Raw genomic sequence first — 18,024 nt, forward strand, 5'->3', positions numbered from 1 at the left:
ACAAACTATGAAACTATAATGTGACAGAGCCACACAACTGCTTTATGGATGAAACTTCCCAGGTCCTCATTGTGGGTGTGCTGCACATGTGAGGAGGTGGTCAGGGGTCTTTGGTGCATTTCCTTACTCACATATTGCACTGTCCTTTATGCCATCTTATAGAGTGTGGCATTAAAGCGTCCAGCTCCAAAGCAAATCCTGTTTAGTTTAATCCGTAAGTTGCAGGGGAGCTCGTACCCGGGTGAACAGGGTGTTGGGTTGCTTATGAAGCACTTAACACCCTAAACACCTGGGTACTACTTCAACCTACTTAATTCAGTAGTGTTTCCAGAGCACACCTAATGGCTTGGGCATTGCACAAAAAGCTTGTCAGGGCTGGCCTGGCGTCCACTTCCCATTGCTGCAATAGCTCAGTGGCCAGGGCATTCACCTCCGAGAGGCTGACCAGTTTTTACCTCTCCCGTTTTCTGATTCAAAGCCGCAATTTGAACCCACATATTTTCGCCCCTTAGGTGACATCTAACCACCAGTAAGTTTGGTCCGCTCATGGAGCAGCTTGAACCCCAGTACTTGAGATGCCCGGTCCTCTGAATGCCCAGCAGCCTGGCAGTGCTGCTCTGCACCTGAGATAGGAGCTGGGTTTTGAGTACCTACTCTAAATCACACAGAGCAGGGATCCAAAAAAAACACCCTCCCTGTGACCACCCTAATCACCTGCATACGCCAATGAGAGGAAACAGAGGGTTAGGGCAGCAGGGGAGAAAATCTTTGTCGTTTTTCTATAAGAAAGAACTGGCCTAGATGGCTACCTCCAGGAGAGGGTGCCTACTCCCCTCAGCATTTGCTACTGGCTAGCTTTGCTCCCTGCTCAGCCTGCTAGCTATGCATTTCCTTCTTAGGCACCACTCTCCTTGCGTCAGGTGCCCAATGAGACAGGGCACCTGAAAGCTAGGTGTGGCAAGTACCTTCTGAGGATCCAGCTCCTCACATCTTCCTGTTCTTTGTTTGCCTTGCCTGTTAAAGATAAGCTCTGCACGGTAGGACCTGCCTGACAGCGAGTTCGTGCCTGTACAGGACTTAGCAAAATAGGCCTCCAGGTGGTTCTGTACCAATTGGGATATCCTAATACCAAACCCAACTAATGGCTATACAAACAAATCAAAACCCAGTTTCAAAATATTTGCAGGTCTACAGTATTCATAAGTACAATTTAACGGTATTATAAAATACCTGCATCGTTTATAGTGTGTTACATACTCAGCTGGAATTACACCCGTAAAGAAGCTGGACTTGAAGTCGGCTTAGCACAAGATATAAAAAATGAAGAACCAACCTCACTGGTAAATCTAATGCAGGTATGTTGTTTCATCCCTGCCATCTCAATGCCCCATCCACAAAAAAAGCTAGGATAGTCACTGGCTTGCATTTTGCACTACTGTCTAATACAGTAAATGTAACACTAATTCATAAAAACAGGTATAGCAACATTATAAGCAGGAAAGGCAGTTTTAGGACTATGTTGCTTGTAGTCCCAAACAAACATTCAGGCTCCTGAAGTTCATGTGGTCCTGGCTACACAGCAGCCAAGTCTATGTTGTGGGTTTTGACTGCCCTCAAATGGCCAAACTGCAGACCTGCATTTACATTATACACAGAAGATGGCGAGTTGCAGCGTGCAAACACACCCTACTAAGTAGAAATGCATCTACTTAAAAAGGACATAAACCCTGTATATTTAACAGATAGGATCATAGTGGTGGTAGGCAAGGCTGCTGTATTGCTGGATCCAGATTCACGTCAGTTATTATTAGAAGGTGCACTGCTTAAACCAGTAGAGAAATGCATGTATTCCTCGGTATTTGAGCCATTGCTTACCAGCTCCTATGTTCTGAATCGAATCTCGTACGAATACTGGAGAGCAGCAGAAAGAGAGGGGTAGAGATGTCACAGTTCTTTTACTCAGCTTTAGAGTTCAACGTATGCCGACATGCACAGCACACAGGTCCTAGCATTTGCCAGCAGTGGCTCTTATCACACTTAGGGCTTGTCTGCGTTCCTGGAATAAGCAAGGAGCAGATACACACCGTACAACTCCCCACTGCTATAAATCAGGTGTAAATTTACCCAAAGAAATAACAAGCATACATCCATGTGTCACGTGGTCACGTCTGCAAAACAAAAGGACAGATGAGGGATGAAAACTATACAGAAAATAATATAGCTGAGGCACGAGCGCTTAATGTATGGCATGTTGAAGCAACATGTAGGTGGCTTAGAGCATATCCAGAAGTAATTTGTTTGTGGGGGGGAATAGATGCCATTTTTAGTGCTGTATTTTTCTGTTTCTCTTAAAAAGCCTCATTACAGCAAGAGAGGATAAATTAGTTTTGTTATAAAACAGTCTCCAAAATTATTACCTCAAACTGTGAAATCAGCACAGTAAGTGCATCTGATTATAATTGTACCTGGATGTGTTTTTCCTGGGACAATGATTTTTTTTAACCATTTGCTAAGGGCTTGATGGTTGCACCTGCTACAGTCTTGTAAGGGGAGACAAAGCAGCATGACCACACTCAAATGAAGCTGGAAAAAAAAAATCACAGGCATATACACCACATGGCAAGGCAGACGGGGTGAAAAATAATGTTAATCGGGACCTATAGGAATTCAGGAGTGCATATCAGCCTAGAATAGACGCTGAACTAAGGAGCATCTGCTTGAAGATGCCTTTCTCCAAAGGAAAGGGTCATGGTTTTATGCTATTGCTTGCTGGTAAAATGTTACACTGGCAAGTTTTAACTTAGAGCAGTGTTTCTCAACCTGTGGGTCACACCCCAAATGTGGGTTATAATATTTAAAAGGGTCAAGAGCAAGTCCCAGAAAACCATGCAAAAGCGCAGGTTTCCCCATCCAGACTGGCAGTGTTCCAGCCTGCAAGGGGCTGCTTGGCATGACTGGAGAGTGGGCGCACATGTGTCTGTGCATACAGCCCCACGTGGACAGAGTACAGCAAGGCTGGGTCATAGGAGCAGGCCCCACCACAGGATGCAGGTAAGTGTATGAGGAGCAGAGGCTGGAGGTCCAGGGGAACTGCCTGGGGGGTGGGAGGTGCTGTGCGTGCATGCCGGTGCTGGGAACAGTGGCTGGGAACAGGGCTGTGGCAGAGCAGGGGGAGAAGGCACCTGGCTCTTCATCAGGAAAAGGGGACGGGGGTGGTCCTTTGCAGCCAGGAGTTGTGTGCCTTGACTCACAGTACAGGGCCAGTGCTCATACTCGCTGCTTGTGGGGGCTGGGACAGGGGCAGCACTCGCTGCTCACGCTCTGGCCCAAGCAGAATGGGGGTCACTGGGGGGACAAGGGGCTGCAGGTCAGGAGTGAGGGACACCAGCATGGCCCGGGGTACATGAGACTGGGGGTCGGGCATCAGCAGGGCCAGGGGGATTTGGGTCGGGACAGGCCATGGCTCTTTGCAAACAGGTCCTGGTAGGAAAAAAGACCGAGAACCACTGACTTAGAGGACAGAAAAGAGGCCCTGGACGATGAAAGGACTCCCTACTGCCATGTAATGTCCTGCCTGTGAGGCTAAGGTAGAATATAGTTTTAAGAGATCAGCGGGGAGGGAGGGGGGTTTAGTTTATAGGCCTCCTTGTGAAGAGTTATGCCATACTTTGCTATACTTATACTCTGTCTCCCACCACTTGATGCACCTGCCTGGGAGAGGTGGATAATAACCAACTCGAATCTGAATCCAGCAAAATAGCAGCCGTGCCATCCACCACAATGATCACCACATGTTAGATATACAGGGTGTGTCCTTTTGCAACAAGGCAAACACAAAGTGAGATGGGGGGGAGCCAGCTGTTTCCATCAACTCCCCACTGGGTGATTGTGAAGTCCTTGGCTACCTGCTGATGGCAAGACCCGTCCTGCCCTGAGAAGCCACCACACAGGTGCGAGTCCATCTCTAGTCCTAGCTCCTTGCCCAGGACCCTCTGCAGCACACGTCCCAAGAGCCAGCCCCTCTGCTGCCTGTTAGCAGGAGCTGCGCGATGTGGCTTGCTGTGCTCTAGCGTACTGTGCTTTTTTTCCAAACTGGAGAAGGTGAACATATGACATCTTAATCCACTGGCATCTTTATCGGGATTTTGCCCTTTGCTTGTATGACGTGGGCAGTAAGGTTTACAATGACCCTGACTATCTAATTCCTTGCTTTTAAGACTTGGCTCCTGTAAATAATGAGGTAGGTAGGTAAATATAAGGTTGTCACGGCAACCTTAACTGCTTTTAAATAAAGCAGTCTGCTTATGAAGAGTTTGAGACTGGCTGGTAAAATGCACTATCTACATGAAAGGTACTGTAAGCCAGGTGTTGTTATAGCACAAGACTCTGAGTCTGGTTGGGGTAATATTCCCGAATCAGCTTCTCCCTGCTTTTGGTAATTGCCTAATGCAATATGACCTGACGCTGGCATAAGATCCATCTTTGATTAGTCCCTCAGTCTTCTCATCTGTAAACTGGAGGGAGTATTGCTATGAATTTGTAACCCAAGTACTGTATCACTCCAAGTTTGAAAACATGGTCAGTTCTGCTGTTTGCTTTCTTTGCCTTCTTAGTCCAGCTACAAGAAGTTCAATGAACAAAGGCTCTATTAATTTATACCTGAAAGTTAGGATTTGCAGAACAAAAATACTGTAACATAAAAAGTAAAGATTCTATTACTTTTTAAAAATTATTGTCAACAAATAGTTGATTTTGGTTGATTTTAAAAGTTTCCCTGTAGATAACAGCTCAGATGTTGCAGTACTGAACAAGTGTGTTACAGTCAGTAAGTCTATAAACTAAATCAAAATGCATCATTCATGGCCCAAGCTGAATGAAATACAGCAAAATCCAACCATAATGATGGCACCTAAATCACATTTTCTTAAATTTTTTCATTTTTTGTTAACTCGTGTTGCTAACATCACTGCCACAATTAACTGCCTCTGACTTTTTTAATTGTCTCACAATGCGTGAGAAGAGCACAACTAATACCAGTAACAACTGGACAGCTAGAGTAAGTTAAGATTCCCTAAAACCATTGTGTTGTAAGAAAAAGCCCTTTCCAAAAGGAAAAAGGAACTATCGTTCTTTGTCAGGAATGCGTAATTCAATGAAACTCATTTAAAAGTACATGAGCATGTGGAGAAGAGAGAGATTTTAAAATCCCAAATACAACTGCAGGAGGAAAACAAATGAACAGAGGTTAGGTTAGGTATCAGTTACTGGACACTTTTAAAAAAAGAAAAAAGAAAACATGCCAATAAAATCCCACACCATTCTGTATTTCTTTCATCAACCAGCCCCCATAATAATACCATTGCTTCCACAGCATCATTTTCAAAGACATCTACAGGGTGAGTTACATTTAGACATGTTCCAGTTATACTCCCAAGGTGTCCATTGTCTATTTTTAAAACCTTCCTAGAAGAGATTCCGTTCAAAACCCAAGTCTGACGTCGGCTTTAGAAAATAGTACAACACCGCCTTTTCTAGAGGTCTCTTAGCATGCTGCGAAGGGGTTATTTTTACTTCCCATAGCAAAAGTACTTTATCAAGTTGTACCTGCATCGTATTAGAGGAGAACGAATGAACCTTATCCCCCAAATCCATCAACTTTCATTCTCTCGCAATTGTTTTGACAAGTTCTTTGAACAGCCCAGGCCCAAAACACAAAGGGAGTGTGCACGCACAGATATACAGCCCGGGGAGAACATATTCTCAAACAGTTTTCTGAGACAAACATTCAGCCAGTCTTCCTTTCTCTAGCTTCCCGCGGCTCTTGCTGAGTGAGTTCCTCTTCCTTCTTCTTGTAGACTCTCATTAGATATTCGTCAGGCTCAATTCCTGATTCCCTTAACTCTGACATGGCCTTTTCCAGCCTGTGCAGCGTTCTGGCACTCTGCACTTTCCGGCCAGTAAGGTACAATGTGAACTCCTTAAACCCTATTAGCTTACAGGTGTCCACATCACAGAGATTTTTAACATCCTTAGTTTTGTCTACCTGTGGAAAGAAAACCAGTCCTGACATTTTCTCCAGGTCTTCGATGTTGACTTGGAATTCAGGCAGCTGGTGACTGAAGCCTATGGGGTTGTTGGGCACCACAAAGGCTCCCAGCACAAGGGGCTCCACTGACGTTCTGCTTCGCCGGGCAAGGATCACCTTGTAGAGGTGTGATGGCACGGCCACATCATCTTTTCCAATTACCTGCCAACAGAGAAGTTACATTACAGGCATGATCTCATCAGGCAGCACAGAATCTGAAACTAACCCAAATGCTCCTACATCTGCAAGAACACTATCATGTGCGTATTAGGGCTGTGCGAAACATCACAGGCTGTTTTGTTTCAACACTGTTTCGACTCATTTTGAGCTCGAAACAGTGAACCCAAAACGAAACAAAGGGCTTTGAAACAGCCTCAAAACAAAACGAGAGCAGTCGAAGTGTTTTGAAAGTTTTGAGTTTCAGAGCAGAGCAGCCCAGCTGAGTTCCCCTCCCCAGCGCTGCAATTGGGCTGGGGAAGGGAACTCAGCCCAGCTGAGCGATGGGGCTCAGCTTCCTTCCTCAGCTCAATCAGGCTGGGAAAGGAAACTGAGCCCGATCACACAGCCCCCGCAGCCCACCCAGGCTTGCAGCCCCCGATCTGCCTGGCAGATGAGAGAAGCCAGATGCCGCTGCCTGGGACAGGTGGCATGCTGGCGCAGGTCCCACGTGGCAGCACCGGACTTCCCTCCCTCATCCGGCAGGCAGATCGGGGGCCCACAACCCCAGGGGTACTGGCACAGCCCTCGCAGCCCTCCTGGGGTTGTGGGCCCCCAATCTGCCTGCCAGATGAGAGAAGCTGTTTCAAGCTTCCCCATTATAGCCTATGGGCGAAATGTCGACAAAGTGTTGAAACAGCATCACTATTTCAACAAAATGAAACGGAACAGCGGTTTCAAATCGAAATGAAATTCAAAACAAAATGCTGCTCCGTCAAAAGACAAGTCGAAATGAAGCGGTGCCGTTTCACACAGCCCTAGTGTATATAATAAATGTCAGCAGTAAGATCATAAAAGCCATACTGAGCTAGACCAGGCTACCCTTGTATCAACTGCAGAACTTTCCGCTACACAACTGGTTGCCAAGCACAAACTGAAGGTAGTAACCAATACCCTAAGACAGCTCTTTATTCCTGGTAATGACCAGAGAGGTAGTAACACAGCACAGACCACACTAGAGAAAGATGCATGGATGACACTGTATGAGGCCCTCAAACTGTGCCACGGGTTTTTCCATTAAAAAGATAAATGCAAGAAGGTGCCTGACTTGCTGTGTGCCTGCAAGGACAGCAAATATCTAAAGAAGCAGAGGATCTCTATTCTCCTGTTTGCAGATTATTTCCTCTAATTACTGGCCAGGAAGAGTGTCTACTTTCAAAAGCGATGTGGGAAACACCACAGATCTATTCTGCAGCACTGGCAGGTACACCAGGTCAGCAATCCAGTTCAATCAACTGAACACCCAGCGGCAAAGCAAAAGGAGAAAGGATCATAAACAAGCTTTACATTTCTGCTTCCCAGAGCTACCCTCGGGGCCATATGATGCAGGTCCTCAGCACCTTACAATATTCAACGTATCAATCCTCACTATGGTCCTGTGGGTATGGAAGTGTTGTAACTGCCCTTTAAAGATGGGGAACTGAGGCAAAGAGCAATTAATCAATGGAAGTTAAGCATCAACATACATATCCCTTGAGGATACCTGAAGTCTAGTTAACTTGCCCCAATCACACAGAAAGCTGTGAACAGATCTTGGATCTCCCCAAGTCCAATGCTAAGGCCTCAACCATCAGACCAACAATCCCGCCATGCAGACTAAATTGATACAGGCCAGTAGTTCACGCTTTGTCACATGGCACACCCTTGAATATTTGGATGGATGGCTGTTTTCAACAGCAGTGACTACTATAAGCTACATCTTACTTCCCTGCTAATGAGCATCCAAATCAGTTTTCCAAATGTAATCCCCCATTTTTATCGATTCTGGTATGCTGTCAGTCCACTGCAATGTGTTTATGATGAAGGCACACACTGTATTTAGAAGCTGTTAACTCCATCAGCTCTTTTATGAGGGGCCTTGCATATAAAGGATGTATATTTTTCATAGTGAAGTGTTCTGAAAGGGAGAATATAACTACACAGTGAGGAATTTCAATTATTATAAAGCGTCCTTGTTCAGTGTAGCAATTCATTACAACGACTTCTGAACCAGTGTATGATGGGGTCCCTCCTGTGTCATTCAGATCATGCTCTTCGAATTAAATTTAAGTGCTTGGAGCGGATGGTCGGGACTCTAAATTTATGTGAATCATATAATGTGCTCACACACATATATCCCCAGATTGCTGCTCTTAGCATGGCAAGTGCCCGCCTGGCAGGATATTTCATTTGAAGATGAACTCAATGATTCCATGTCCATGAATATAATTATTCAAATAAATGATGTTAATATGCATATTTTACAAGGACTGCCTAATTCTATGAGATTTACCAACTTTATCTGCCATATGGATAGTACATGTCAGTCAGCAAAAGACAGGCCTGCAGCTAGAAGACCAGTTGTCTTTAATACTTTTTCACAGGTATCTTTTTAAAAGATATTCTTCTTCTTTTTTTTTTTTTTAAATACACCTCTAACCTAAAGCTTAAAAATGGGAATGGAGAAAGACAGATTTTCTGACATGAACTATGTAGATGTCTGATTTAATGCACAGAATATAGCTGTGAAACACATATGCTAAAGACAGTGGAAATATAGTTTCATTGCTCAATGGCTTTGTTAAACAGCTGCTTTTTTCAAAATCATGTTTTAAAATTCATCTCCTTCACTGCTCCAACCGATCCAATTAAGTAGATGCATTTTAAAAACTAATGTGATAGCTACAAGTCCAGTATAACAGTCCAAAGGTTTGGCTCTTCATACATACAGTATAATTCAACTACCATATAATCATCACTTCATATATTTAGATAATACTTAATACTGCTGTATAAGATGATGGTGCATTAAAACCAAGCCTTGCCAATGATTACTGAAGTATTCAAACTTCAGTGTTGTCCGATTCAGTATTAACCACATTTAGTGGAATCTGAGATGGCACAATTCAAGATGATCCCTGCAATAAACTAGATTGTGCCCACGGAAAATGTATAAATTTGTTAGAAGTTTCCATGTGCAGAATCTAATTATTGGAGGATCGTCTTAATTCATCTCCCCCATTGGTGCAATAGGGAAAACAGTGGAAGGAAGGCAGGAGGTAGCGGTGGGAGGCAGTGGTGAAGTTAAGTGGCTTGCCCTGGGCCAGACCTGTGACAGAGTAAGCAGCAGGAGGGGAGGGGGAGCTGGCAGAGAGGGAGCAGAGGCAGTGTCAGGACAAGAGGGGGCAGGTAGTGAGGAGCAATTTTTGAATGGGGTGGGGTCCCTTGGTATACACCTGCTGCCATTTATTAATAATTTTAAAGCCCAATTAGTCAGAATGAAAACAAGCTGCCCTTAAATGAAAGACTTTCCATTTTGGCGCATGATTGCTATAACAACTTCCCTGCTGCTGTCTGTGAGAGATGCTTTGTTTTATTTTTCATTCGTTCTCACTATCAACAGCATCATAAAAAGCTTACCTCTCCGTGTCTGTACTGATTTCCTAATGGTGCCAAGCTGTCTCAAAATGAAAACACATTGCAATCTATGCTTCTTACCAGCAAAAAACAAACCAACCCAATGCTGCTTATACCCCAACCCTTTCCTAAAGAAAGCACTGGCAGGACACTTGGGAGTCAAGAAGACAGTACCAAATAAGCAATGCACAACATAAGCACCTTATGGTGAAGCCTCCCATTCTCTTTTCATGAGGATGGATATCTTGATATTAGACAAGTCAGAGCTTTTAAACTTCAGAGCACTTGGCATATGGCATGTTCAGTGTGTGTTAAGCCTGGTTTATCTTTCTCAGGGTCAAAGAAAGTAAAAATATAGTAAAATAACCCCCCCGATCAATGCTACTTCTGATGGATTAAGACACAACTGCAAAATTAGCAGCATTAAGGGCTTCACATGTTCATTCCAGATTAAATTTATTTCTGTACCAGAGATGACAAGCATGAGACCTATACACCACTTTACTCCTGTTTTGAAGGCCTAAGGTTTTTTATGCTAGTCCTCTACATAGGGGTGAATTTCACCTCCAACAAGTAACTTACGTTCTAACACTACTGAGTAAATTAAAATGCCTTGCACCCCATGAAGGTTTTCATAGATTTCATAGACATTTGGGCTGGAGGGGACCCCAAAGGATCATCAAGTCCAGCCCCCTGCCCCAGGGGCAGGAAGTTGGCAGGGATTATAGGATCCCAGCAAGATAAGCATCCAAATGTGTCTTGAAGGCGTTCAAAGTGGGTGCTTGAACCACCTCCAGTGGCAGTCTATTCCAAACCTCGGGGACTCGGACAGTAAAGAAGTTCTTCCTTATGACCAGCCTGAATCGGTCTCAGGGGAGTTTGTGACCGTTCGATCCCATCATCCCTTGGGGCGCTCTGGTGAACAAACGTTCCCCCAGATCCTGGTGGTCACCCCGATAAACTTATAGGTGGCCATCAGATCACCCCTGAGCCTGCGCTTTTCCAGGCTAAGGAGCCTCATGGCTCTCAGCCTCTCTTCATAAGGTCTGTTTTCCTGACCTCTGATCATGCACGTGGCTCTTCTCTGGACTCTCTCAAGCTTCTCCACATCCTTTTTGAACTGTGGAGCGCAAAACTGGACACAGTACTCCAGCTGCGGCCTCACCAAGGCCAAGTACAAGGGGAGAATGACATCCAGGGATTTGCTTGAGAAGCATCTACGGATGCAAGCCAGCATTTTGCTTGCTTTACTAGCCACAGCATCACATTGAAGGCTCATGTTCATCTTGTGGTCAGTGATGACCCCCAAGTCTCTTTCTTCCTTAGTGCTAGCCAGTGTAGCACTGCCGAGCCTATAAGCATGCTGCAGGTTTTTCCTCCCAAGGTGGAGAACCTCACATTTTTTGGTGTTAAACACCATCAGGTTCTTGTCCGCCCATTTCCTGAGCCCGTCAAGATCTGCCTGGATCACCCTCCTGTCCTCAGGTGTGGATGCTTTACCCCAGAGTTTGGTGCCATCAGCAAACTTGGCCAGCCCGCTTCTGACACCAATGTCTACATCATTGATGAAGATATTAAAAAGTATAGGCCGAAGGACAGAGCCTTGAGGGACCCCACTGGTCACAGCGCACCAAGACGATTGACTTCCAACAACCACCACCCTCTGGGTCCTGCCGTGGAGCCAATTCCCCAGCCAGCAGATCGTAGTGAGGCCGAGGCCACAGTTAGCCAGTTTTGCCAAGAGGTGATCATGGGATACCAGATCGAAGGCTTTTTTAAAGTCAAGACATACGACATTAATCTCTTCCCCCTCGTCCAGGCGATAGGTCACCTGGTCATAAAAGGAAATGAGATTGGTAAAACAAGACCTACCCGCAACAAACCCATGCTGGCTATCCCTCAGGATATTGCTGTCAGCTAGTCTGTTAAGGATGGCCCCTTTGATAACCTTTTCCAAGACCTTCCCCAGGACAGAGGTCAGGCTGATGGGCCTGTAGTTTGCCAGATCTACTTTCCTCCCCTTCTTGAAGATAGGCACCACATTGGCCTGCTTCCAATAGTCAGGCACTTCACCAGAGCGCCAGGGGCTCTCGAAGATCCGTGCCAGGGGCTGAGCTATGATGCTAGCCAGGTGGTCAGAGTCGTCTAAAAGCCCTGCTGCACTACCTAAAACACATTCAAAATTGTAGCCCAGCCCCTCCAGCAGTCTGTAAATACTTTGGTTAGGAGAAGGAGAGAAGGGGAATGCCTGTCTGTCTCTAAGGTCTCTGGCAGATATTCTTCCCATCAAGTATTTCTAGCAGCACTTGATGGAAACTGTCATGCCATGGGACCTGCTTCACGTTCAAAGGGCAAACCATTCAGACAGGGAAAAAAGCACGGTGGAAATGTGCTCTGCCAGTACTTGCCAGCAAGGGGAGCTGGAGAGCTGTCAAGACCCCTCCCTTCAGCAGAGCAGGGAAGACCCATGCAAAGGGTTACAGACAGGGGGCCAGAAGCAGCCATGCTAGAGCACTCCTAGGACACCTTATGACAAGGGTGGGCAAAATGGTAGATCTGGCTGGCAGCTGACCTCCATTTCCCAGCAGCCCCAGACCGACCAGAAGCCGCACGGGCAGGGTACGCAGCTGGGCAGAGAGCTGCTCTGGGGTTGGGATCTTGGGGCGGTGACAGTGTGGGGCTGGGGCAGAGCCACAATCTGCTCCCTGCAGACCCCTGACCACAGCACCCGTGCTGGTCACAGCGGCATGCAGGCAGATCGCGGCTCTGCACTGTCACCACCCCAAGATCCTGGGGTCTCCCCAGCCCCACCTGCCCATCTCATTCCCAGCCGTGCACCCTGCCTGTGCAGGTCTCAACCCCGGTGGTGGGTACAGGGGGTCTGGGCAGCAGGACTGGATCTGACAGCAGCAGCTGAAAAATGGAGTCCACTGAATGGATTCAGCCAGACTCTGTCCACCCCTTCCTTATGAGATGCTTTTGTTTATGTGCTTTTCCTCTGTCATTCCCTGTCCCCTCTCCTTCCAAACAAATTCCCTCCCCTTCTATGAGATTCCTATTGAATGCAAGTAAAACATCCTGCTAAGTGTTGGCTGTGATAGGGAAGAGGTGCTACTAGGTCCTTAATGCTGAAAGCTTGAAGGCTGGTTGGGAAAAGGAAGGGCAGAGGGGTGTTATAGGGGTGTGCGAAGCTTCAGTCGCCGATTCTATTTGAAGAAGATTTGGCCCGATTTGGAGGCTGACTCACCAAATCCAAATCTAATCAGGAGACCGAAAAAAGCCTCCGAATTGATTCGGAAAAGATTCAGAGATTTGGAAGGCACTCTTTCAGAGGAAAAGAAACTGAGAAGAGAGAGGGGGAGCAGGAGGGAAGACTGACACCTGTAGCTGGCCAGCGACTCTGATCTTTCCCCGACTCCCTTCCAATCACAGTGCTCCAGGGGAGGGACGTAGAAAGAGCACATAAACCTCGTCTGCAGCTGTTCTGTCCCTTTTGGGAGCTGTTTCTTGCCTGAGCACTGGGAAGGCCCCCTCTTACAGGCCACCACCCCTGCTGGTTTCATCCCACTGCACCTTAACACACACAGCCAGTCACACGTCACAAGTTTTGCTTGTCAGCATCTTGAGGTGCAGCTTCCCAGAAACTCCTCCACTTATCTCCTTGAAATTTGGCGGGCCTCATGCCCTCAGAAGGGGCTACCATCCCTGCTGTTTTCATCCAAATCTGGCAAAAATGACAAAATTATAGGTATTTCAGTGATTCCCCATTATAGTCTACGGCTGATTCTCTCCGAAGCAGCGCCGAATCTTCCGAAGCCTATTCAGCCAAATCAATCTGGGACAGTGATGCGAATCTCCAAATCAAATCACTGTCCTCCAAATCATCCGAATCCAATACTTCCCTATTCGCACAGGCCTACAGGGTAAGTCATGTCTTGCTGAGGCATCTAGGGCAGCAGAGTTCAGAATGAATCATGAATGCGGGAGGGATGGAGAGGAGGGGGAACAAGAGGGCAGCCCTCCATGGGATGCTGGAAGACCTGACCCAACATTATGACCCTATGCATGCCACACCATGCACATGTTCAAACTAAGGTATATCTTTGTGGTAGCATCACCATTTCTGTGGCTCGTTATCAGGGATACACTGCTTGAACATGTGACATATCACAATTTATTGTTATTAATACATTAATTGTAAGATAAATGTAACATCTGCCAAGGGCCTGACAGCCATTTTAGCCAATGACTATTCAAATACAAAAGCACCACCAGGCAATAGGGTCCAGGACCTCCCCCCTTCCAGAGCAGTTACCAGCTGAGCCTCGCCTTGGCTTACTCTCCTGCTTATTTTGCTGGCAAGTGGAAGATACAGGTTCAAACCCCTTCTGGCTGAGATGGAGGCCTAGAATCTGGGTTTCCAGCTCTCTGGACAGGAGCCCTAATGACTAGGTTTCTAGGCAAAAAGTTAGAAGAGTCCTCCTCCTCTTCTGTCACTGCCTTTCTAGGATTTATATGGAGTTGTGCCTTACCAGGGAAAGCAGGATCTAAAATCTATATGAATGGCCAAAGAGCCACTTATCTACCTAAGGGTGGGCTTGGATTTGGGGCCAAAGTACAGTTCTTGGGATAGCCATCTCTATCACCAGCTCGGTCTAGACAGGAACATGCAAAGTAATACACTTCTCATCTGCCTCAATATGAAAGAGGATGCAAAAGAATATCATGCCCAATTCCATACAGCTGCTCAACATAGGTGCAGAGCTAAATAACTGGGGTACCATGGCTCTGCAGAGGGAGCACATTTTGAAACAGGAGCAAGGTGTGCTTGGCCTTTCCTATTGCCATCTAGATTTTCTTGTGGAACTGAGCAAACCACATTGCTGTGCTGATCCCGGCAGTTCGACTTGACACATTTCTCTCACTGTGTTGCTAACAAAAGCAGAGAGCATATGCTTCTTTTGTAACCAAATGTAAAACCATTTACAATTATCCATGTGTACATATTGTCTTTAATTTGTGCTAGTCTGTCAACAGGCAGAGGATGATCTTTTAACAATCACCACTTGCAACAGCAATCTGTCCTGGCTAGAACATAGCAGCAGCTCTTTTAGGGTCTCTCTGACTCACTAAAACTCAGCGCTAATACAAATCAGGAAACATTGCCATGCTCTCAGATTCTCTCTGTCCCACATCGCGTTCAGATTAAAGAACTGAACAGCACAGGAGTTTCTGTATCATCTTTGAAGGTCTGTAGATCTCTGTTCCTATAAAATGTTACTTGAGAAGCTCCTGAGATGCATTTTCTTTTATCCAGCCTCTCGTGACCAGAAATGATTGTGTGTGCATCAACCTAGACATGCTCCTCATCTTTTTAGCCTTAAAAGTAATCCATCTCCCTCACTACTGGGGATGACAATCAAGTTTCAAACCTCATTGCTCTTTCTCTGTGCCCTTCAAATTCGCAACATTAAAAAGTGTTTGGTGACAATATGGAGCTCCATGTTCTATTCATTTTTGCTCTGGTCCCTGATTCTGTTCAAGTGCTACAACTAATCTTTTGCTGATAAAGTAGTACAACTGAGCTTGTATTATCCCACATAGCTGCATTATTAGACTTGCTTTCAGTGCAATGGGCTGCTGTTTCTATCATGCTTATTTGGGTAATCTGTCTTATGACCCACCTAATAATGGCAAGATGGTTGCCATGACTATTCCGGTTTTTAAAATGCTTGCAACTTTTGACATTTGTTCATATTAACAGAGAAAGAAATGTGCAGGTTTACAAGTGTGCAAACTTATAAAGAGCTCACAGAAGACCTGAAAAGCGTACATGGATCAGCAGTGATGCTTCTTAGAGGAAATCACAAAAAGACTGAGCATGCCTGCTCAGATACGAAGGCCGGTCTGGAGGTTAAATCACCGGCTTGGGATTTGGTAGATCGAGATCGGTGATTCTCAACCATGGTGCTTCAGCAGATGGCTAACTGTATTTATCTTAGGTTTTTTAAGTTGTCTACCATTCTGCTAACCAGCGTGGCCCTTCTTCATACACCGTATCACTTAGTCACTACATTAAAGAAAATTAAGTTTGTGGCAAAATCATCCCTAAAACTGATAATCATGGGAGAAAGAAAGAAATCTGTTCTTGCACAAGGAGGTTAAGGAACATGAAAAAGGTATACTAAGTAGCCAAGAGGTTATTGAAGCCAAAACAAAATCCCTCACACGCTCTTTAAAGGATATTTACTTGCAGTTTTAAACACTCACAAATTATACGGCATTCTCATTTTGCATCTAATTCAGTTAAGACTGCAAAAAGTGCCCAGTGAATGAAAGAAAAGGAAACTATTCTTTAAAATTGCAGGAATAGATTTCCAAAGAAACTGCAATGTCTGGAGAGTAGCACTATGCCATCTAGTGACTGCAAAATGCAAAACCACTGTAAGCAACATCAGTGAAGGGCACCAGGCTCGTTACAGTGAGCTCCTGCTCCAAGATGGCAATTACCAAGGACTTCTGCGGGACACGGTCTGCAAAGGTCACATTTCGTCAGGGCACCGCTGCCAGCACACATTAAACAGCCTTGCATACGTTCCCTGCTTCGGAGGCAATATTATCAAGTACAGGCATACCTCGGAGATATTGCAGGTTCGGTTCCAGACCACTGCAATAAAGCGAATATCGCAATAAAGCGAGTCACACAAATTTTTTGGTTTCCCAGTGCATATAAAAGTTATGTTTACACTATACTGTAGTCTATTAAGTGTGCAACAGCATTATGTCTAAAAAAACAATGTATATACCTTAATTAAAAAATACTTTATTGCTAAAAAATGCTAACCATCATCTGAGCCTTCAGCGAGTTGTAATCTTTTTGCTGGTGGAGGGTCTTGCCTCGATGTTGATGGCTGCTGACTGATCAGGGTGGTGGTTGCTGAAGGTTGGGGTGGCTGTGGCAATTTTTTAAAATAAGACAACAATGAAGGTTGCCACAAACCTTCAATTTGTAAAAAACGCAATATCTGTGAAGCGCAATAAAGCGAAGCGCAATAAAACGAGGTAGGCCTGTATATTAAAACAGTAACTCCAGAAATTCCCTCTGCACTATAATACCCTCTCCTCCTCCCAATGCACATTTCAGTGTTCTCTCTGCATAATAACTAGAGGCTAGGAGGGAAGCCTGTAATCCCGTATCTCTTACACCCAAGCATATTTAACTCTTCTAACTACTCAGGGCTACACTTCCTTCCCTGTCCAGCAATGACAAAACCAAGTAGTTAAATTTCCTGGTCATCTGCAAAGCCTTACCCTGAATCTTTACACACATCATCCTCTTTCTTCTAGATAAAGCCTGTGGTCTCCTCTAGTCCACTGCCTCAGTAAAGGCACTTAGTTTGCTTGGCTATAACTTCAGGGACAATAATGATGAGTCTTTTACACGTCTTCAGATGACATAATTCCTATCAATATGGCTCCAAGGCTTGATTCTGTACAGCTTTATTATGATTCCTTGATCTTGATGTTTCTGAACAGCATGTATTGTCCTCCAGCTGATCGTATTACCCGTTTGCATTCTTGTTGCTATTGGCTTCGTTACAGAATGTCAATTCTGTTGCTACGGTTGTACCTCCTGCGTTTCAGAGAGGGCTCCCAGCCACCATCCCAGAGCGCAAGACGTTTGAAGGCTGGTGCTTTTTAGTCTCAAGTATGTTTCACATTTATTGTCTCCGGAGGAGGGGAATGACTGGCAACGTATACAATATTCCACATGACGAATCACACGAAAATAATATTTTTAGGGTGGCACGTTCAAAAGAAATCAAAATTGAAACTACCAATTTAATGTTGTTCAGCTGAAATTTAAATTTAGCACCCTATGCATTATCTTAAATTCTTTATGCAATCCAAGACTGCTTTTCCACAGGGTACCAGCCTCATTCAGTGCTCCGCAACCCAAGTGTGATGGTTGTTCCCACTCCTCCTGTAACTCACAGGAGTCTGTATTTTAATAGTATATTATAAAATTGGAAAGTCTTCCAGATACGGATACTGCTAAAGGAAAGCAACTACATGACAAGTCAGGTAACCTCTGCCTTCCTTTCTGCTTCAGCTATTGCCCATAAATCATAACGCCAATTTACATCAGCTGAGGACTGCTCCCTTAGATCAGGGTTGTCCAACTTCAGTGTAGCTGGGGGCTGCACACAGTGCCAGCATGTGGGACTTGAGCCTCACACCATGTGGGCAGCAGGCTGTGGGGACAGCCCCCCACCCTCCACCGGCAAGATGTGCCCCAGTCCCCTCACTATTTTTTCGCCCTCCCC

The 18,024-nt window shown here is 45.4% G+C and overlaps 1 protein-coding gene across 1 annotated transcript in view; it reads right to left on the minus strand.

The window, feature by feature from the left end:
• Window positions 1-5,303: 5,303 nt before the first annotated feature.
• EXOG (exo/endonuclease G) overlaps window positions 5,304-18,024 on the minus strand; it is a 25,337-nt gene continuing 12,616 nt past the window's right edge. The window contains exon 6 of the mRNA XM_019508101.1: window positions 5,304-6,247. Coding sequence (XP_019363646.1) covers window positions 5,786-6,247 — 462 coding nt within the window. The 3' untranslated portion in view covers window positions 5,304-5,785. The remainder of the gene's footprint in view (window positions 6,248-18,024) is intronic.

This window comes from Gavialis gangeticus, unplaced genomic scaffold (assembly GCF_001723915.1).
Source record: "Gavialis gangeticus isolate Ggan-Ray unplaced genomic scaffold, GavGan_comp1, whole genome shotgun sequence".
Lineage (NCBI taxonomy): Eukaryota > Metazoa > Chordata > Crocodylia > Gavialidae > Gavialis > Gavialis gangeticus.